This window comes from Quercus lobata, chromosome 10 (genome assembly GCF_001633185.2).
Source record: "Quercus lobata isolate SW786 chromosome 10, ValleyOak3.0 Primary Assembly, whole genome shotgun sequence".
Lineage (NCBI taxonomy): Eukaryota > Viridiplantae > Streptophyta > Magnoliopsida > Fagales > Fagaceae > Quercus > Quercus lobata.
Window position 1 is genome coordinate 47,534,210 of NC_044913.1, and position 20,732 is coordinate 47,554,941.

A 20,732-nucleotide genomic window follows, 5' to 3' on the forward strand; every position below is an offset into this window, starting at 1 on the left:
CTCAACATCAAATCTTCAATTCAAAATCTCAAATTCTCAACTCCACATTTCAAATTTTCAAATCCCAAATTTCCAATTCCAAATTTTCAAACTCCAAGTTTTTAAACCCCAAAATTTTCAAATCCAAACTTTCAATTCAAAATTTTCAAATTCCAAATTTTCAAATCCCAAAATTTTCAATTCCGAATTTTTAGATTCCAAAAATTCCAAATTCTCGAATTCCAAATTTTCAAATGCCAAAATTTTCAAATCCCAAATCCCAAATTTTCAATTCAAAATTTTAATTCCTAAGTTCCAAATTCTAATTTTCAAATTCAAACGCAAATTTCAAAATCTCTAGTTTCAAAATATCCAGTTGCAAAAATTTCAAATTTCAAATTTCAAAATCTCTAGTCTCAAAATCTCAAGTTACAAATTTTCAAAATTTCAAATTCCAAGATCCAAGTTTCGCTCAAAATCTCAAGTTACAAATTTTCAAAATCTCAAATTCCAAGTTCCAAATCTCATGTTCAAAATTTCAAATTGCAAAAATTTCAAAATCTCAAATATCAAGTTGTAGATTTTCAAAATCTCAAGTTTCAAAATTTCAAATTGCAAATTTTCAAAATCTCAAGTTTCACAATGTCAAGTTGCAAATTTTCAAATCTCAAATTCCATGTTCCAAGTTTAAAGATCTCAAGTTTCAAGCTTCAAAAATCTCATGTCTCAAAATTCCAAAGTTTCAATTTTCAAAGTTTAAATTTAAAATTTCCAGTTTCCAATTCCAAGCTTCGAGTGTCAAAAATAAAATCTTTGTCAAAGAACTACCAAAAATCAATCAAAGTTTTCTTGATAAAATTTTTTTTATCAAACAAATGGAAATCACACATCTCAAAAAACAGTGGGACCACAAAGCACTCATCATTTAAAGTCTAATCCCAAATTTTGATTTTTTGCAAGCAGCAACTCGGATCAAAGTAGAAATGCCCTTTGATTGACATTCTAACAACTCGGATCAAAGTTGAAAAGCCCTTTGGTCGACATTCCAATAGCCAGATCAAAGTTGGAAAGTTTTTTGATTGACATTCCAATAGTTAGATCGAAGTTGAAAAGCCCTTTGATCGACATTTTAGCAGTTCAAATCGAAGCCTACAGTCCGATTGAAGTTGAAAAGCCGTTTAATTGACACTCCAGTAGCTAGATTGAGGTTGAAAAGCCCCTTGGTTCCCTTCTAGCAAGATTAGGATTGAAAAGCCTCTTGGTTTCCCTCAACATTCAAGATTAGGATTGAAAAGCCTCTTAGTCGCTCCAACACCTCTTGGTTGCTCCAACATTCAAGATCAGGATTGAAAAGCCTCTTGGTCACGTCAATTATTAAGAATCATTTCAAAGGTAAGGCACTAGTATTTTCATTTTTTGTCAAAGGTAAGGCACTAGTTCTATGTTCCAAAGTTCTAGGATCAAGGGCTAGGTAATCTTTGAAAATTCAACCTCAATTAAATCATGGCAGCTAAAATTAGAGTCTTCGTTTTACATTGAAATTTGCTTTCCAAGCTCTGTCAATGAGGGGCATTTTGTAGACACTCGATTTTGCACCCATGATTTAATCAAGGAAGATGACCGGAATGATCATTCATGTACCCAAAAAATCATGATTGCATTACATGCATTAATTTGTTCATTACATATGATAAAAATGATCTTGAGATTTTAATGGTCCCGACGATATGCCCGGCTTCCAAATTAGACCGTCGGATCGAAAGATATTGCATGATCAAGTTTGCATGGTCAGCATGCATTGTGACTAGATAGAGTCGACCACGTATGATTAATTTAAATTAATTCTAATTGGTTAAACAATTCAAATTAATTAAATAATTTTGTGATTGGTTCATAATTAATGTCTAAAATAGGATTGCTTGCATAAGAATAAAGGGGATAATTGGATAACAATAAAATTGTGGATAATCTGAACTTTATCAAGATTTATTTTAAAGTATTTATCTACATGATAATTGTTGCTGAAAAGACTTGAATTATCCAGAAAAGAGATAAAAATCTTAGAATATGGATTAAAAACACGTCTAAGTGCAAGTCTTGGCTCAAGAAAACCTAAAAAGGGAGTCCAAAAATGCACCCGAACATGAAAGTGCGATTGGCATCCAAGAATACCATTCGGCACTTTTGGAGTACCGATCGGCACTTTCAAAGTGCCGAATGGCACCTATAATGGCTTTGGCTTGACGCTCTTCGAGTGATAATAAAACACATCTTTTTTGACCTTTTCACAAAAGAATAATTCTGATTCGCATTCTAATCATCTTTTTTACGCTCTCAGAGAGACACTTTCTCACACTCTCAAACTTCTGGCCCCTCTTTTATGATATTCTCTCTTAAGCTAGGGTTTTTAGGTTTCAAAGATAATTGCATAAATTTCTTTGAACCCTACAATATCCCCTTAAGAAGACGAGTGCTCCATGTAAGAGGTTGTCTCTTAGCCCTTTTTCTTTTGTTTCTCTTGTTGTGATGATGCATGTTTATATATTTCTTTTAGTTAAGTTGTGTCAAATATTCATATCATGAATTGTTGATTTATTTTGTTGAAACATGTTCTTGATTCTTTTATTATTTTTGTGATCTATTTCTTAGTTTCCAAAATTTGCATGTTATCAAATAAAAACGGATCTGCATCTTCATTAGATGCAGATCTGCATTTTTCTCAAATAAAATGGATATGCATCTTCATTAGATGCAGATCTAATTTTTTTTTTTTAAAAAAAAAAAAAATCTAAAAACTAATCTGCATCTTCATTAGATGCAGATTTGATTTTTTTCAAAGCTAAAAACGGATCTGCATCTTTATTTGATGCAAATCTGAATTTTTCTTAAATTAAAAACATATCTGCATTTTCATTAGATGCAGATCTGAATTTTTCTTAAATAAAAAATGGATTTGCATCTTCATTAGATGCAGATATGAATTTTTCTTAAATTAAAAATGGATTTGTATCTTTCTTAGATATAGATCTGAATTTTTCTTATTTAAAAAAACTGATCTATGTTTTCACTAGATGTAGATATGATTTTTTTAACATAGCAGATTTTGAAATAAAAAAGGATCATGAATGGTTGTGTTTGTTGTGTTTGTTTTATTTAGTGCATGAAGCATAAATTTATTTCATGAATAAAATCCTCTTCTCAAGAAATCTTTTTCTTATTTTTTTTTTCACATATAAAAATAGATCTAATTTTTTTATATACAAATTTGATTTTTTATTATTATTACAAAATAGATCTAATCTTTTATAAATCAAAACAATTTTTTCTAAGATTTCAAAAAACAGATCTGATATTTTTTTAAACCAAATTTTTTTTTTTTATTTAATGAAAATAGATCTGAATTTTTCTCTTCAAAAAACCAATTTTTTTAAGTTCTTAAAAATAGATTTAATTTTCCTAAACCCAATTCAAAATTTTTTTTTCACTCATAACAACAGATTCGAATTTTTCAAACAAAGAAGAGGATGCCTTCATAAATAGACTTGTGTGATTTAAATTTTTTTTATATGTGCAACATGTCGTTCATAGAATGCATAAAAGGGGTACATTGGTCATGAGAGTCTAGAAGACTAGACTTTGTTTGGGTAGAATAGGTGTCTATTACCTTCCCATTCCGTAACTTAGCCTCCGAATTTAGTGTCTTTGGATAGGTACACCTAGGTTTTATCTTTGCTTTATTTTAGGTAGAATGTAACTAGGACAAAAAGCCATGTAATTATTTGGTAGTTTGTAACTAGGACCCAAAGCCATGTAATTTTCAATTTAGCAAACATGTATTTTTTTTTATTCAATCAATAAGAATGAAACAATTCAGTCATGTATCTTGTATTTAGTTTTTCTTATTTTTTTTGTATAAAAAATAAGTGGCGACTCCACACCACCTACCCAAAAAGAGAGGTGTCTTTCAACGCACCCAAAATCTCTTTTTTGAGAGTACCATGGAATTTTCTCGGTCTCTCACACCATGGAAAGAAGTAGATGCCCTGGCTATGATACATTTACTTTCACAGGATTTAGAAATTGGAAAAAAGTCAATAATGGAAAGAATTGTGCCTTTTTGAATCATGTTGGGGAAGATCCTTGCTCACCCCACAACAATGTTGTGAAATATTGTGATGATCTATTGAGTGAATTAGTGCATATAGATAAAGTGATGAATGTGCAAAGTTTTGAACAAATTCTAAATAACTAATTGCGGGTGAAAACTTCTATTGATACTGTTCGGTGGCTCACCTTTCAAGGGTGTCCTTTTAGAGGTCATGACGAAACCCCTAATCAAAAAACTGAGGAAATTTCCTTGAGATGATTAGAATTTTGGCATCTTATAATGATAAGCTTGCACAAGTTGTTTTGGAAAATGCTCATAAATCTGCTAAGTACAATTCACCTACAATTTAGAAGGAGATTCTACATGTTATTGCTAGTAAAGTGCGGAGTAAGATTCGTGAAGACATTGGGGATTCCAAATTTTGTATTATTGTTGATGAGTCATGTTATGAGTCAAAGGGAGAGCAACTGGCTCTTGTTTTGAGATTTGTTGACAATGATGGCTTTATACAAGAACACTTCATTGATCTTTCTCATGTTAAAGATATTATTGCATTGACCCTAAATGCTATTCTTTCTCATCATTGTCTTAACATTCAAAATATTCATGGACAAGGATATGACGGTGCTAGCAACATGTGTGGTGAATGGAAAGGATTGCAATCCTTAGTTCTTAATGATTGTCCTTATGCATACTATGTGCATTGCTTTGCTCATCGGTTACAATTAGCATTAGTTGCTGCAACAAGTGAGGTAATCCTTATCCATGAATTCTTCTTGAATTTAAATTTCATTATCACTACAGTTGGTTCTTCGTGTAAATGTAATGATGAACTAAGAGCTGCTCAAGCTACAAAAATTGCTAGAATGTTAGCTATTGATGAACTTGAAAAAGGAACAGGGGCAAACCAAATTGGGACTCTAAAACGGGCTATAGATTGTTGGGGGCCTCATTTTAATTCTATTTGTTGCCTAGTGAGGATGTTTGGTCCAACTTGTTTGGTGCTTGAAAATATAAAGAAAGATGGGTCCACCTACTTGCAACATGGAGAAATGATTAATTCATTTGAGTTTATATTTAGTTTACATCTAATGAAGGAAATCATGGGTATTAATGATGTTCTTTGTCAAGCTTTACAGCAGAAATCTCAAGACATCTCAAATGCCCAAAATTTAGTTTCAGCAACAAAGGCACTCATCCAAAATTTGAGAGTAGATGGTTGGGATAATCTTGAGAATGTCATAGGATTCTCCAAAATATTTGAAATTGATATTCCACATCTAAGTGCTCAATTTGCTAAAGGTAGAAGTCATAAGAAAAGGGATCATGTTACAGTGGAGCATCATTATAATCTTGTTATATAGATGTTCAATTGCAAGAGCTTGACAATAGGTTTGGTGAACAACCAATAGAACTCTTGACACTTTGCTCTGCTTTGGATCCAAAGGATGCTTACAAATCCTTTAATGTGGATGATATATGTTGTCTTGTTGAGAAATTTTATCCTCTTGATTTTTTTGGTCAGGATAGAACTGGTTTGAAAATTCAATTGAAGCTATTTGAGCATGATGTGCAAAATCATTTGAAGTTTCAGAATTTGTCATCTATGGGAGAATTATGTTGAAGGTTAATAGAGATAGAAAATTCATAGGTATATCCTCTTATTGATCAATTGATTCGCCTTGTTTTGACTCTTCCAATGTCCATAACAACTGGTGAGCGAGCCTTTTTAGCTATGAAAATTGTTAAAACAAGACTGTGCAACAAAATGGAGGACAAGTTTCTCTCAGATAACTTATTTGTCTACATTGAAAAGGAAATTACTGATAACTTCACTACTAACTCAATACTTGATGACTTTAGATTTTTTAAAGAGTGTAGGTTACAATTTTGAACAAAGATGTTTAGCTTTTAAGTTATTGTATGTTTTGCGACTTTGCCCATTTTATAGTTGATTAAAGATATTAAATCATTTTGTCAATTTTGTCTTATGATTGTTTAATTTTAATTAAATATACTTTGGTTTATACATATTTTTTTGATATAGTTTATACATATTAAGTTATGAAGTATTGTACATTACTATTTTATATTTCATGCACCCACAAAAAAAAAAAATTAATACATGGCCCCCTCAAATATAAATTGTTGGCTTCGCCATTGTCTATGTTGTCCAAAGCAAATGGCTCATCAACATCACCTCTACAGATCTCAGAAGAAAAGACAGAAAAAAAAAAATGCAATACTTTCTATGTTAAACAAGCCTAGAACTAAAGTGCCCCCAAAACAAAAAATCTTTGAAAGTATACATTAATGGCTCATCTTCCATAGCATGCATTAGTTGAGTCAATGCCTTCAATGTAAGTATTTCCACGTTTCCGTACATTCCAAGTAAAGAGCGGTCAATTAAAATCTTTGAAGAACAGAATTGATAAAACTTGAAATACGAACAAACACAGCAGTGCAAGACCGAGTATTAAAATGAAACAAAATTGAAATAAAACTCTTATTTAACTAAAACAATGAATATCTGAAATGTATATTTAAATGGAGAAATAAGAATAAAATGTATTTGGGTTGCAGTGGTTTTTCTTACTCTACAGGATTTCTATATGGTTATTTTATCTAGAGAGCTCAAGTGAGATATTTAAATACCCATAAAAGTTGTCAATGTTCATTTCAATTCCTACAAATTATGACATGAACGTTAAAGTCTCTAACTTATATTTAAACATTAAAATCAGCTCTCTTATCGACCTCACTGCCCCTACTCACAACTCATTATCCTTGCGAAATCTCAACTGTATGTTTAACCATGTCAAACCCCGCACAGCCAATCATGGCCAAAACATGCAATTCCATCATTCAAATAATTTTATTAATAATAATTATTTCATGTGCAACATTGTGTAAAGTAATTTTTTTTTGAGAATTACATACATATGCATTGTGGGTTATTTGAACACACAATTCAACGTCCATATTGTGGGCTATTTGGCCACACAATCCAGCATAAATTACAAAGAAAACCCCCCAATAAAGTTTCATCATACAAAAATCTTGATTTGGAACCCAAACAAAATTAGCTGGAACAAAAAATAAGATTCTCATAATAAAACAATCAGATTTTGTTTAGGGGTTGAACTCAACCACTTTAGAATCTTATCAAAACACATCAAGATACCAAAATACAGCGAAAGCAATACCAAATCAAGTGATTCACATCCAAAAAACTAACCCAACCCCATCAATATTTCGAAATCCAAATAAGGTAAAAAAAAAAAAAAAAAAATACCCTTGAGGTTGCAACACCATGATCACAGCGGCTTTGACATATTTCCCAGGTTCCAGCACTGAATTAGGCGGAGGTGTGGAGATTTGATTCTAAGAAGAGGAGGATGACGTTTGGTTTTGGTGTTTGATTTTATCGTTGATTCCTCTAAAACTGATATGCCTGTTATTCCGCAAATAGCGCAAGCATACTTTTTAGATTTAGTGGTTTTTTGATGTAATGAAGCATCTACTATATTGGGGGTGATTGCTGAGGAGTCTTCTCTATTGGGGGTGATTGCTGAAGAGTCTTCTCTATGAATATTACTCTCAGAACCAGCGGGTGCTGCCGAAAGGGATTCCCCATTCAGTGTTTTCGAAATGGTTTCAACAATCTGCTCTATATACTTTGACTCTGAGCTGCACTAATAGGAAGCATAGCCACAATAGTAAGAAAGAATAAAAGATAGTGATCATGATTGCAAAAGAATTTTAGCAAAGAACCATTGAAGTAAAATTATAGACTATATAATTTGTAAAATGACAAAATTTAGTTACAAAATTAGTTGTATTATAAGGTTATAATCTTACTCAATAAAATAAACATTACTACATATTTTGAAAATCTAATCGTTGAATTACATTTTCTTTATACTCTTCATATACACATAAAATTTTGTATCAATTGGATATTATTTACTATATGATATATAAACTTATATTTTATGCACTATTTTAAACTACAAAAACTTGTAATTTAAACAATTTATTGATTACATAGTTATTAACTTTTAATTTTCTAAAAATTTTGCAAGCATAATGGATATAATAAGAAGATATAATCTAATTGTGGATTTGTCAAAATTCATCTCCAATAAAAATATATTGAATAAAGCTATAGACTAAAATTACAACCAATTTTATAACTAAATTTTGTCATTTGTAAAATATTTCTATAAAATTTCGTAATAGCCTTTTAAGTGGTGGGTATAAACCATATCAATCATGGGATAATTATTGACAAAGCATTAACAACATGCGTATCTATTTTTTTATAAAATTAAAACTGATATAGATTGAGATTTTAATTATGACCGAAAAAAAAAATTAAATTACCGCAAATGAAGATAGAAAGTAAGTTACCTATCTTTTTTCAAAGGGAAGCCCGACAACTTTGCAGACTCTGTCAATGCCTCCCTCCATTTCTTCTTAGGGCCCTTCGGAAGCGCTTTTGCAAAATTTCCCTTCTGTTCTCGTACTTCAGACGGAGACACATGGTAGAAAATAGGTAGCACTGTTAAAGTTTCTTTACATTTACACCTACGTTTACTAGTACTACTTTTGCAATCCATGATCGCCACGAGCTCATCAAGGCACCACTTGGAATTAGCATAGTTTTCGGAAAACACAATAACTGCAATCCTTGATGTTTTGATTGCCTGCACCAGCTCTGTCCAAATCGTCTTTCCTCTTTCAAGGTCACTATCATCTCTATACACGCGAATCCTTTTGTCTTTAAAAGCCTTACAGAGATGGTCCGTAAACCTTGTGCGAGTATCTTCGCCACGAAAACTAATGAAGACGTCATACTCATATTTACTGCAAGTGCAAGGTGTGGTTCGTAAGGACCAAGATGTGGTTCGTAAGGACCAAGACGGCATGGTTATTAGTTGCAGCACACAAAGAGTCCAGAATGAAGAGAGTAATTGGAGGTCAGCCTATGTGTATCTTTTATTTTTCGTGAGAGAAGAGCCTATTTATGTCAATATACTCAAAATGTTAGAGAAAAAAAGTCAAACAAGAAGCTGCCAATGGGGTCTACATATTATGTTAAATAATATCCTTACATATGTCATTCTATTCGTCATCTACTAGTGCTTACGTGAACCGGCACCCAATCCAATTGTTGATTGGACTACTTATGGTAAAATTCAAAGGTTTTCGTTCATAAAAAAAGGAAAAAAAAAAAAATGTCCCACAGAGTGAAAAACTAAAAAAGTTGACAAGATTGTAGGAACTTTTGAAGGAGTTTCCCAATAAGCGAGTGATTTATGCTTTTTGAGAAACAAATCAATGTGTTGATGTATTGATTAAAATAGAAACACAATCATTATATAGTTTTGATGGTTTTTTGTAATCCATGCTTTTTGAGAAACAAATCAATGTGATGATGTATTGATTAAATAGGAGCACAATCATTGTATAGTTTTGATTTTTTTTTGTAATCTATGCTTTTTGAGAAACAAATCAATGTGCTGATGTATTGATTAAAATAGGAGCACAATCATTGTATAGTTTTGATTTTTTTTTGTAATCCATGCTTTTTGAAAAACAAATCAATATGCTGATGTATTGATTAAAATAGGAGCACAATCATTGTATAGTTTTGATGTTTTTTTTGTAATCCATGCTTTTTGAAAAACAAATCAATGTGCTGATGTATTGATTAAAATAGGAGCACAATCATTGTATAATTTTGATGTTTTTTTGTAATCCACCGTATGTAATGGAGGCTATTTTGGTTGCTGATAAAACTAATATATATTGTAATAGACTTGTAAATTTTTAGTTTTAATATCAAATCATAGTTTATTCCAAAAAAAAAATAAAGTTGAAGGATTCCTTAAAAAAAAAAAAAGAGAGAGTTGACGGATCAATATAAAGTAACGGGGTCTACATATTATGTTAAATAAGATCTTTAGAACAATCCGGCTCAATTTTTATGTCTATTTTATAATAATAATTTACTTTTTTTTATTTTACAATATAATTTTTATAAAACTTCCATATCAGTATATTTATTATAAACTCTAACTTATTTAAATAATATATTTTATTATTATTTTATTAATAGATATCTCTTTATTAATATATATATTTTTTTTTCCATTCCACAAGGCCCAACCGTGCTTCTCTCTATTAATTGTCCTCTGCCTCTACTTTCAGTTCTCCCTAAACTCTCTTCCTCACTCCAATCTCAAACCCAGATCAGCAGCAACCTCACGATGGCAGATCGGCGGCAACCTGGCGGCGGCAGATCGGCAGCAACCTGGAGGAGCAGATCGGCGGCGGATTGGGGCAGATCCAACGGGTTTTCCGGTGGGTTTTTCATATGGGTTTTTGTTGGATTTTTCATATGGGTTTTTTCGGTGGGTTTCCGGTGGGTCTGTGTGGTTGGCGCTGTTCTGAGTTGTAGTGACTGAGTTGAAAATAAATACACATTTTTATAAATCTTTACATCCACTGATGTGGGTGTTTTTTTTGCTTAAAATGTGTAAAATTTGTACTTTTTTTCTATTTTAGAAGGCTTTAAATGAGCCGATGGGTTGCCCTTATATATGTCATACTATTCAGTCATCTACTAGTGCTTTGGTGAACTGGTGCCTAAGTTGGTCCAATTGTCTATTTGGACTACTATACAATTGCTCTAGTAAAAGTCAGAGCTTCCTGCTTTTCAAAAAAAAAAAAGTCAGAGCTTCCTGGACTAGAGGGGAGTGGCGAAAGCCCAATGAGGCTTTGGGCCGACCCAAGTGAAGCTTGGAAACGAACCGCGTCGATCGGCGGCCGGAGAAGTCGGCTGAAAGCTCGGACTTTGGGGTACAGAGAGAGTGAAACCTGGGGTTTTGGGTGGTGGTGGTGGCGGCGGCGGCAGCACAGGGATTTGGTGCATTGCGATGTGAGGGTAAAGGCAAAGGTGAAGGGTTTGAGAGAGAGACTTTGGTATTGGTCCAATAGCGGCGATTTTGGGGATGGGTTTGGCTTTGGTTTTTGTGGTGGGTTTGTTGGTACTGGTGATTTTGGTAAGGCTTGGTCCCTGTGATTGAACACTGTGGTGGTGTTGAAGCCATTGAAGACACACACGCACACAAAAACCCACCAACCAACAAAAAAGTTATAAAGGTGAGATTTTTGGAGTGAAATTAATGGGAAAATGTGATTTTTTGGTGATTTTGGAGATGGGTTTTGGTAGGGTTTGGATGAAGGGGGTGGTGGGAGATGGAGAAGTCATGTTGTATATGGAGCGAGATTTTAGATTTAGAGAGGGACTTTTAAGGGTTGGAGATAAGAGGAAGAGAGAGAGTTTGGGAAGTGGCAGCTGTGTAGGACTAGGACTCAGCTGAATTGGGCTTTTAGACTCAGACATTGAAATATTTTCCTTTCTTTTATAATTTTTGTTGGGATTTTTAGGCTTAGGTTTCGGCTATATTTGCTGGATTTATGTCAATATCATCAAAATGTTAGAGAAAAAAAGTCAAACAAGTCAAAATGTTAGAGAAGAAAAGTCAAACAAGAAGCTGCCAATGGGGTCTACATATTATGTTAAATAATATCTTTAGAGCACTCACAGCAATGAAGATATATTGTTATATTACTAAAATTTAGTCCCACAAACACAAAAATCTTGTTGCAGCAGTGGAGTTAAATCTAAAAATTTTAGTTTCATTGCTATAGTGCACATCTATAAATAGATGTGCACTGTTCATGAGAGCTAAAAAAAATATATATTATTTTATTCTTCCCACTTGCTCTCTCTTATCATTGTGCCTCTCTCTCTCTCATCTCCATCTCTGAAGCTCATCTCTCTCAACTCCGGTTTGAAGCTCATCGTTAACGTCGCCTCTGCCGACATCAACGTCACCGGCCCAGGCCGACCCAAGCCCCGAGCCGCCAATTCACGCCTTCGCCGATCAGACGCAAGCCACCGTCGCCACCCATCTCTCTATTCTCTTTGTTGTGATTGAGAGTTTTTTTTTTTTTTTTTTTTTTTTTTTTTTTTCAAATGCATTTTCATATGGGTTTGGTGGCTGTGGTGGTTGATTTTGGCTATGGTAGTGGTGGTGGATGATTTTAACAGTGGGTTTGTGGATTTTGGTTATGGTGGTGGTGGATAATTTTGGCTTTGGCAATGGGTTTTGTGGATTTTGGCTATGAGTTTTGTGGTTTATGGTTGTGGTTGTGGTTGTGGCAGTGGCAGTGGCAGTGGGTTGTGGTGGTGGTTGTCATGGCTGGTGAGTTTTTTAGGTTTTTATTTTGTTCTTCTTCACTGGTTTGGCTGTGTTGATTTTTCTAGGTTTTTGTTTTGTTCTTCTTCACTAGTTTTGATGGGCATAGTGGGGTTGTGGTTGTGCAGTGATTTTTATGGGTTTAATGGTGGTAGGTTGGTAGTTGAATGAAATATTATTTTATTGTAATATTTATATTATTTTATTGTGTTAAAAGGTAAAATAACGCTACTACTGTAGGGTGTGTGAAGGTAAAATAGATAAAATTACTTTTTGTGTAGCTAAAAAGCTAAAATTTTAGATCCACTGCTGTGGATGCTCTAATATGTCATTTTATTCCTCATGTACTAGTGCTTTGGTGAACTGGCACCTAATCTAATTGTTTTTTTTTTTTTTTATGAGAAATGCTGTAATTTTTATTAATTTGCTTAAAACGGTACATCTTGAGTCAAAGCGGATTCAATAGGTGTGGGATATTCTCTATCCATGTTACAAAAGTTTCTAAACCTTTGGCATGCTGTGACAATAGATGGGCTGGCTTGTTTCCATTTCATCGAACGTGTGTAAGTTGTATGGCCGTGAAGTCTTTGAGTCACATGATGCATGAGTTGACAACATTCTGTATGGTGGCTGGAGGTGTGGTAGAGCCCGTGAGTGACCTGTGGAGCATCTTAGAGTCAGTCTCGAAGACCACATCACGTAGCCCGACGTCCCAAGCGAAATCTATTGCCTCTTCCATGGCTTTCACCTTAGCTTCCAACAAACCCAGTGGTATCCACAGTTTCTTGCTCATTGCCGCCATACATTGTCCTGTATGATCCCGGGCGATGACTCCTATTCCTATCGCATTGAAATGTTGGAATACGGCACCGTCGACGTTTACCTTGTACCAGGGATTGTGCGGCGGAGTCCAGGTTGTATGCGCAGTGATATTTGGTACCATAATCCTGTGGTTTGCAAGCCCATATTCTTCAAGTAGGTTGGTTGCTAATTGCAGAATGATTGTGCTGGTTTGTCGAGACCCTTTTGTGTGAGCTTTGTTGCAGTTCAGCCATAGACTCCATGCTAAAGTAACAGTCAACCCCAGCAAATCATCCCCAGTGTGTTGGTGAAGTATCATATGCCAAAAGAGGTCAAGGAAACTGTCAAACCTCAAACCGTGGCCATAAACAGGTATGCCTGATGCTTGCCAGACTTCCTGGGCTTTGTCGCATGCCCATAGAGCATGTTCGACTGTCTCTACTCCATTGCGCAAACTTCACATGTTGGGTCGTCTAGGACTTTCCTTGGGAGCAGGTTGGACTTTGTTGGTAGAAGGTTCTTGCAGGCTCTCCAAGCAAAAGAACGAATCTTACTTGGTATTTTGAGGCGCCATATGGTTTTCCAAAACACCGAAATGTGATGGTTGTTAGATGTAGAACCTAGAGAGTTGGTAGCGGCTTGTGAAAGTGAAAGAGCGACCTTGTAGGCAGAGTTAACCATGAATCGTCCTTTGGGTGTGAATGCCCAGACCATGCGATCCGGTGGCTTTTGAATGCTTAAGATGGCTTGCGCATCATGTGGAAGGAAGATTTCCTTGATAATGCCTATTCTCTAGTTTCCGGTATCATGGTCTATGAGTAAATTGACATGTGACTCAGGATGCAAGGCATGTGGTGATAGCAACAAAGATTCAAGACCACAGCTGGCACCCTTAGTTTCTGCAGACCAGCAAGGATAGCGTGATCTCCTCCCACAGCTGGCACCTTTAGTTTTTGCAGACCAGCAAGGATAGGCGTGATCTCTTCCATATTTTCTTTTTTCTTTCCTAATATATCTCTTATTACATTTACATCAGTTATGTTGTATAGATCCCACCTTGTAACATTTTATCTATATAAGTAAATATAAGAAATCTCTCTATCTCAACTGTGAGACAGAGTTCTCAAAATTCTTTATGGTATCAGAGCTACTGGTGAGATAGAGAGATTTCTTTCTTCCTTTTTAAATCATGTCATCCTTATCAAATTCATCTCAAGTTGATGAGTACCCTTATCCGGTGACACAAAATGTTGCTAATTTTGTATCACTCCGTCTCTCTTCCACAAACTTCCTTCTTTGGAAAACACAAATGTTAAACATCCTTGAGAGTTATGATCTTCAAGGATTTATTACAAGTGAAACTAAACCACCATCACAGTTTATCATGGACGCTGAGTCCAATCCACATCCAAACCTTGCATTTGTGAAGTGGCGAAAATCTGACCGTCTGGTCGAAGGATGGTTGACAGCCACTCTATTTGAAGAAGTCCTTGGCATTGTTGCGGTCTCAACACTTCAGTTGAGGTCTGGAATGCACTTGTACATGCCTTTGCACGAGTTTCATCTGATCGTAGCCTTGCACTAAAGCAACGGCTCACTTCTATGACTCGGGGTACTGACACTTTGGCTATGTATTTACACCGATTCAAAGCTGTTTGTGATGATCTTGCTGCCATTGGCAAACCAGTTACAGATCAAAAGCAGTCATGGTGGCTTCTAAATGGACTTGGCAAGGAATATGCAATGTTCACCACCACTATGCTTCGCCCTCCCGTTCTATCATATTCAGAAATAGTTACTCTCCTAGAAAGTTATGCTGAACAGCATAATCTTGATGCACAACCAGCTCCTCAAATGGTCTTCTATGGCCAATGCAGTAACAAGAACATAAAAAATAATGGACGGCAAATATCATTCAATTCCAAAGGACGTGGCTTTGCTCAAGGTCACCTAAGACTTTTAATTCCTCACAGTCCCGTAACCAGCTAGTTGGTAGTAAGGATGAGGTTCCTATTTGTCAGATCTGTAACAAATAGAATCATATAGCTCTTAAGTGCTTTAATCGATTCAACCATTCATTCTTTCCAGATGATATCCCAAAAGCACTTACAGTTATAAAGATTGCTGATAGTCGAGATTCTAAATGGTTCCCAGATATTGGAGCAACAGATCACATCACAGACGATCCAGGTAATCTTGATTCTTTAACTCCCTATCATGGATCTGATGGTGTAATGGTGGGAAATGGACAAACTTTGCCCATTACTCATATTGGTCAAGCAACTATTGGTACTAGTGTTTCTTCTATCAAATTAAATGATATTTTGTTGGTCCTTGATATAAAGAAAAATCTACTCTCTGTTAGCAAGCTTACAACTGATTTTCCTTTCACTTTTGAATTTGATGGTCTTGGTTTTGTGATAAAGGACATGACAACCAACCAAATAGTAGTGAAAGGGTGTAAACGAGATGGACTGTATGCTCTTGATGGAGGTGGACCATTTGTTGTTGATGGAGATCCAAAGGCCTTTTTCTCTTACAGATTTCGGCAGGCTAATAATGATTGTTGGCATCACCGACTTGGCCATCCACACCAACGAGTTATCGATCATTTACATTCAAGCAATCTTATTTCTTTTAATTCAAAGTCCAAGTCTTTCAAAGTTTTCACTAGTTGTTAGATGGGAAAATCTTGTAGGCTACCTTTCTTGCCTGTTGAAAATGAAATAAAGATTCCATTCTTCAAAATTCATTGTGATTTATGGGGACCAGCCCCAGTAAAATCAAGGGAACATTTTCGTTTTTAAGCAATATTTGTTGATGATTATACACACTTCACATGGTTTTTCCCTTTACGCAAGAAGTCAGATTTATTTGCTTCTTTTGAACAATTTTACAGATATGTAAAATGTCAGTTTGATGCTAAAATTTGTGTTTTCCAAAGTGATGAAGGGGGAGAATTTGCATCCAATCAGTTTAGGCAGAATTTAATCAACTTAGGCATTCACCATCAATCTGCCTGTCCCAAAACACCAAAACAAAATGGGAAAGCTGAGCGAAAGCATCGTAATGTCACAGAATTGGGCCTAACCATGATGTTTCATGCTCGGCTTCCACCTCGATTTTGGGTGGATTGCTTTTCAACAGTTGTTTTTCTAATTAATCGGTTGCCATCTCAACACCTAGGAATGCAATCTCCATTCTTTCGACTTTATGGAAAGCATCCTGATTACTCTACTTTCCGTGTGTTGGGTTCCAAATGTTTTCCTTATCTTGGTGATTATCGGACTAACAAATTGCAGCCAAAATCTCTTCCTTGTGTGTTTATTGGTTACAGCATAAAGCATAAAGGCTATAAATGTCTATATCCACCAACTGGACGTGTGTATATCTCTCGACGTGTTGTGTTTGATGAAGCAGTCCTGCCTTATAGTGAGCCCATTAAACTCTATGACAAAGATTCAATTGAGGGGGAGATGTGCACCTTTTCAGATTGGGAGCTAAATACCCCTATTGCATCTTCAGATATCAATTCTCCAGCTAGCAGATCTACATTACCATCTTTGTCTGCACTAGCACCGCCAACTCTCTTAAAGCCTTCAGTTTCAAATTCCATCATGGAGCCCACACTTGAGTCATTTGCCTTACCTTTCTCATCTAGGGCTAACTCTTCTCCAAACTTATCTAATGTTGCTTAAGTCTTCAACCTATCAGATGTTATTATGGAGTCCACTTCTCAAGATATTCCCCCTCCTTCTGCTTCATCACCTATCCCTATTGCATCAAACAACCATACTATGGTCACTCGGTCAAAGGCTGGAATCATTCGGCCTAATCCAAAATATCATGGTTTTCATGTTGCACGGGCTCCACTTGACATCCCACAAGAACCACGATCCATCACAGCTGCAAAACGCCATCCCGGTTGGGCTATTGCCATGGATGAGGAACTTGCTGCCCTTGCAACCAACCATACTTGGACTCTTGTTCCTTATTGACCTGACATGAACGTGGTGGGTTGCAAGTGGGTTTACAGAGCTAAGCTTAATCCTGATGGCTCTCTTGAACGTCTCAAGGCTCGTTTAGTAGCCAAGGGCTTCAACTTAGTAGATGGTGTTGATTTTTCAGAAACTTTCTCCTCAGTTGTCAAACCTACAAGTATTCAACTCACTCTTACAATTGCTGTTGTGAAAGGCTGGGAAATACGTCAACTTGATGTCAAGAATGCATTTCTTCATGGGCATCTCTCTCAACCTGTGTATGTGCAACAACCACCTGGATATGTTGATCTGAAGCTTCCAACACATGTCTGCCAACTAAGTCGTGCTTTATATGGTCTTAAACAAGCTCCTAGAGCTTGGTTTGATAGACTTAGTGAATTTCTTCTTGCTCTTGGGTTCTATTGTAGCACAACCGACCCAAGCTTGTTCATTTGTCAGTCCCAAGGTGGTATCCTTATTTTACTTCTCTACGTAGATGACATGGTGGTCACTGGTGATGATCCATCTCGAATCACATGGCTTATCTCTCAACTAGCACGTGAGTTTTCCATTAAAGACCTTGGCTTTCTTCATCATTTTCTTGGTATTGAAGTCCATCGAATCCCCACAGGTCTCTTTCTCTCTCAACACCGCTATGCACTAGATCTCTTAGAGCGTGCCTCAATGAGTTCTTGTAAACCAATCTCCACACCCATGCCATCCAAAGGTTGACATTTGCCAAACTGTAATGAATTGTACTCTGATCCTACTCATTATAGGAGCATTGTTGGTGGTCTTCAGTATCTCACATTCATAAGACCTGACATTTCCTATAGTGTTAACTTTGTATGTCAATTCATGCATGCTCCTACCTTGGCCCATTACAAGCTTGTTAAACGTATCTTGCGCTATGTTTGTGGTACTACTCACCTTGGTATGCGCATTTTAGCCTTTAGCACCCTTGATCTTTATGCATTTTCCAATGCAGATTGGGCAGGTTGCCCTACTAGTTGTTGCTTTACAACTGGTTTTTGCACTTTCCTTGGTGGTAATTGTATATCTTGGAGGGCTAAGAAACAATCAACAGTTGCTAGGTCCAGTGCTGAAGCCGAGTACCGCTCCATGGCAGCTACTGCAGCTGAACTCACATGACTTTCCTTTCTCTTGCGAGACCTTGGCATACCTCTCTCTTGCCCTCCAATTTTGCACTGTGATAACCTAAGTGCCTTGCACATGACAGTCAATCCAGTCTTTCATGGTCGTACCAAACATATTGAATTGGACTATCACTATGTTCGTGAAAAGGTTGCTCTTGGCTCTCTTGAAACACGCTTTGTATCCTTTACCAATCAACTCGTTGACATTTTCACAAAGCCACTATCCAAGCTTCCATTCTTGGCATTACGGATCAAACTTGGCCTCTGTCCTAATCCATGGCCTAGTTTTAGGGGGAGTGATAACAACAAAGATTCAAGACCATAGCTGGCACCCTTAGTTTCTGCAGACCAGCAAGGATAGCATGATTTCCTCCCACAACTGGCACCCTTAGTTTCTACAGACCAGCAAGGATAGGCGTGATCTCCTCCATATTTTCTTTATTCTTTCCTAATATATCTCTTATTACATTTACATCAGTTATGTTGTACAGATCCCACCTTGTAACATTTTATCTATATAAGTAAATACAAGAAATCTCTCTATCTCAACCGTGAGACAGAGTTCTCAAAATTCTTTATGTGGGTGGGTAGTGACTCTAAAGGTGGAGCAAGTGGGAAGCCACTTATTAGTCCAGATCTTGATTGAATTTCCATTGCCAACCTGCCATCTGTAACCACGTTGAACAACCTTTTGAGCAGCCATGATACTTCTCCAAGCATATGAAGGCTTTGACCCCATTTCAGCACTAATGAAATCCCTCTCTGGAAAGTACCGAGCTTTAAATACTCAGTGGACAAGAGAGGAGGTGTTGGTTTGTAAGCGCCAACCTTGCTTGGCCAAGAGGGCGAGGTTGAAAGCTTTTAGGTCATGGAAGCCTAAGCCTCCTTCAGTTTTTGGTACACAAATCTTGTCCCAGCTAGACCAAGCAATCTTGTTTTTTCCATTGTTTTGACCCCACCAAAAACTTCTAACCATGCTTGTTCATCACATAGAGCATTTGAGAGTTGAAAGACGCTCATGGTGTATATTGGGATTGCTTGAGCCACTGCTTTTATGAGGATTTCCTTGCCAACATGAGATACAATTTTTCCTTCCACCCCGAAAGCTTATTATTCAGTTTTTCTTTTAAAGCTTGAAATGTGTTGCACTTAGATCTTCCCACCAAAGAAGGCAGTCCTAAATATGCTTCATGTTGTCAAATGATGTTAGCTCCAAAACGGTTTTTGATGGCTTCTTGGATCTCTTGAGGGGTTTTGCGGCTGAAAAAGAGAGATGTTTTTTCTCGATTTAGTTGCTGTCCCGTTGAATATTCACAGATATCCAAGATTTCCTTAAGTGTGGAGCATTCCTCAATATTGGCTTTACAAAACATTAAGCTATCATCTACAAAGAAAAGGTGAGAAATCTTTGGTCCCCTTGGGCATGCAGCCACACCGCTCAAAAGCCCAAACTCCACTGATTTCCTTATTAGTGCTGATAGTCCTTTTGCACAAAAAAGAAACAAGAAAGGAGAAAGTGGGTCACCCTGATGCAAACCCCTAGAAGGGGTAACGTGTCCTCGGGGCCTTCCATTAATTTTTATAGAATATGTGACAGTACTAACACATCTCATCATAAGCTTCACCCAAGATTCACGGAAACCCATTTTAGACAATATTTTTTCCAAACATCCCCACTCAACTCTATCAAAAGCCTTACTCATATCCAGTTTTAAGGCCATCTCCCCAACTTTGCCACTACGTTTTTTATTGATATGGTGCATTGTCTCATAGGCAACGAGGACATTATCTGTGATGAGGCGGTTAGACATGAAAGTACTTTGGTTTTCACTAATTATTTGTGGGAGGAAACGCCTTAAATGGTTTGCTAGTACTTTTGAGGCTATGCGGGATATAACATTAGTCAGGCTAATGGGTCGATATTGAGTGATTTTTTTTTGGGTTTTTTATTTTTAGGATGAGCACAACATGAGTTTCATTGAATTTGGGGGGGATGATATTATGATTGAAAAAGTTCAAGACTGTTTTTGTAACACAATCACCTATTAAAGACCAAAAGTGCTGGTAAAAGAAAGGAGGCATACCATTAGGTCTCGGGGATTTCTAGGGGTGCATTTGTTTTAAAGCTCTGTGTACTTCCTCGACTGTGAACTCTTGGGTAAGGGAATCATTCATGTCAGTGGTCACCACGGGTTCTATGGCATCAATGAGAATGGTTGAGTTGGTATCTCCCTGTGTACTGAAAATGTCCGTGAAATAGCCCACAATGATATTCTCCACTTGTTGATCATCCATCTAAGTCACAAATACCATGGATTGTGTTTTGCTACTTTCGGTTTGTGGCTTTAGCATGGAAAAAGCTTGTGTTGCGGTCCCCATCAGTGAGCCGAAAGTTCTGTGATCTTTGCTTCCACATGTTGTTTTCAGCATCCAA

The 20,732-nt window shown here is 36.3% G+C and overlaps 2 protein-coding genes across 2 annotated transcripts; one reads left to right on the plus strand and one right to left on the minus strand.

Moving 5' to 3' along the window:
- Positions 1 to 4,003: 4,003 nt before the first annotated feature.
- Positions 4,004 to 5,451, plus strand: LOC115964860 (zinc finger MYM-type protein 1-like). The gene is made up of 2 exons (XM_031084095.1): positions 4,004 to 4,189; positions 4,438 to 5,451. The coding sequence occupies exons 1-2, from the start codon at positions 4,004 to 4,006 to the stop codon at positions 5,449 to 5,451; spliced, it is 1,200 nt and encodes a 399-aa protein (XP_030939955.1).
- A 1,953-nt stretch (positions 5,452 to 7,404) lies between these two features.
- On the minus strand, positions 7,405 to 9,018 carry LOC115964861 (TMV resistance protein N-like). Its single transcript, XM_031084096.1, has 2 exons — positions 8,501 to 9,018; positions 7,405 to 7,777 (listed from the first exon to the last, which is right to left on the minus strand). The coding sequence occupies exons 1-2, from the start codon at positions 9,016 to 9,018 to the stop codon at positions 7,405 to 7,407; spliced, it is 891 nt and encodes a 296-aa protein (XP_030939956.1).
- Positions 9,019 to 20,732: the final 11,714 nt, after the last annotated feature.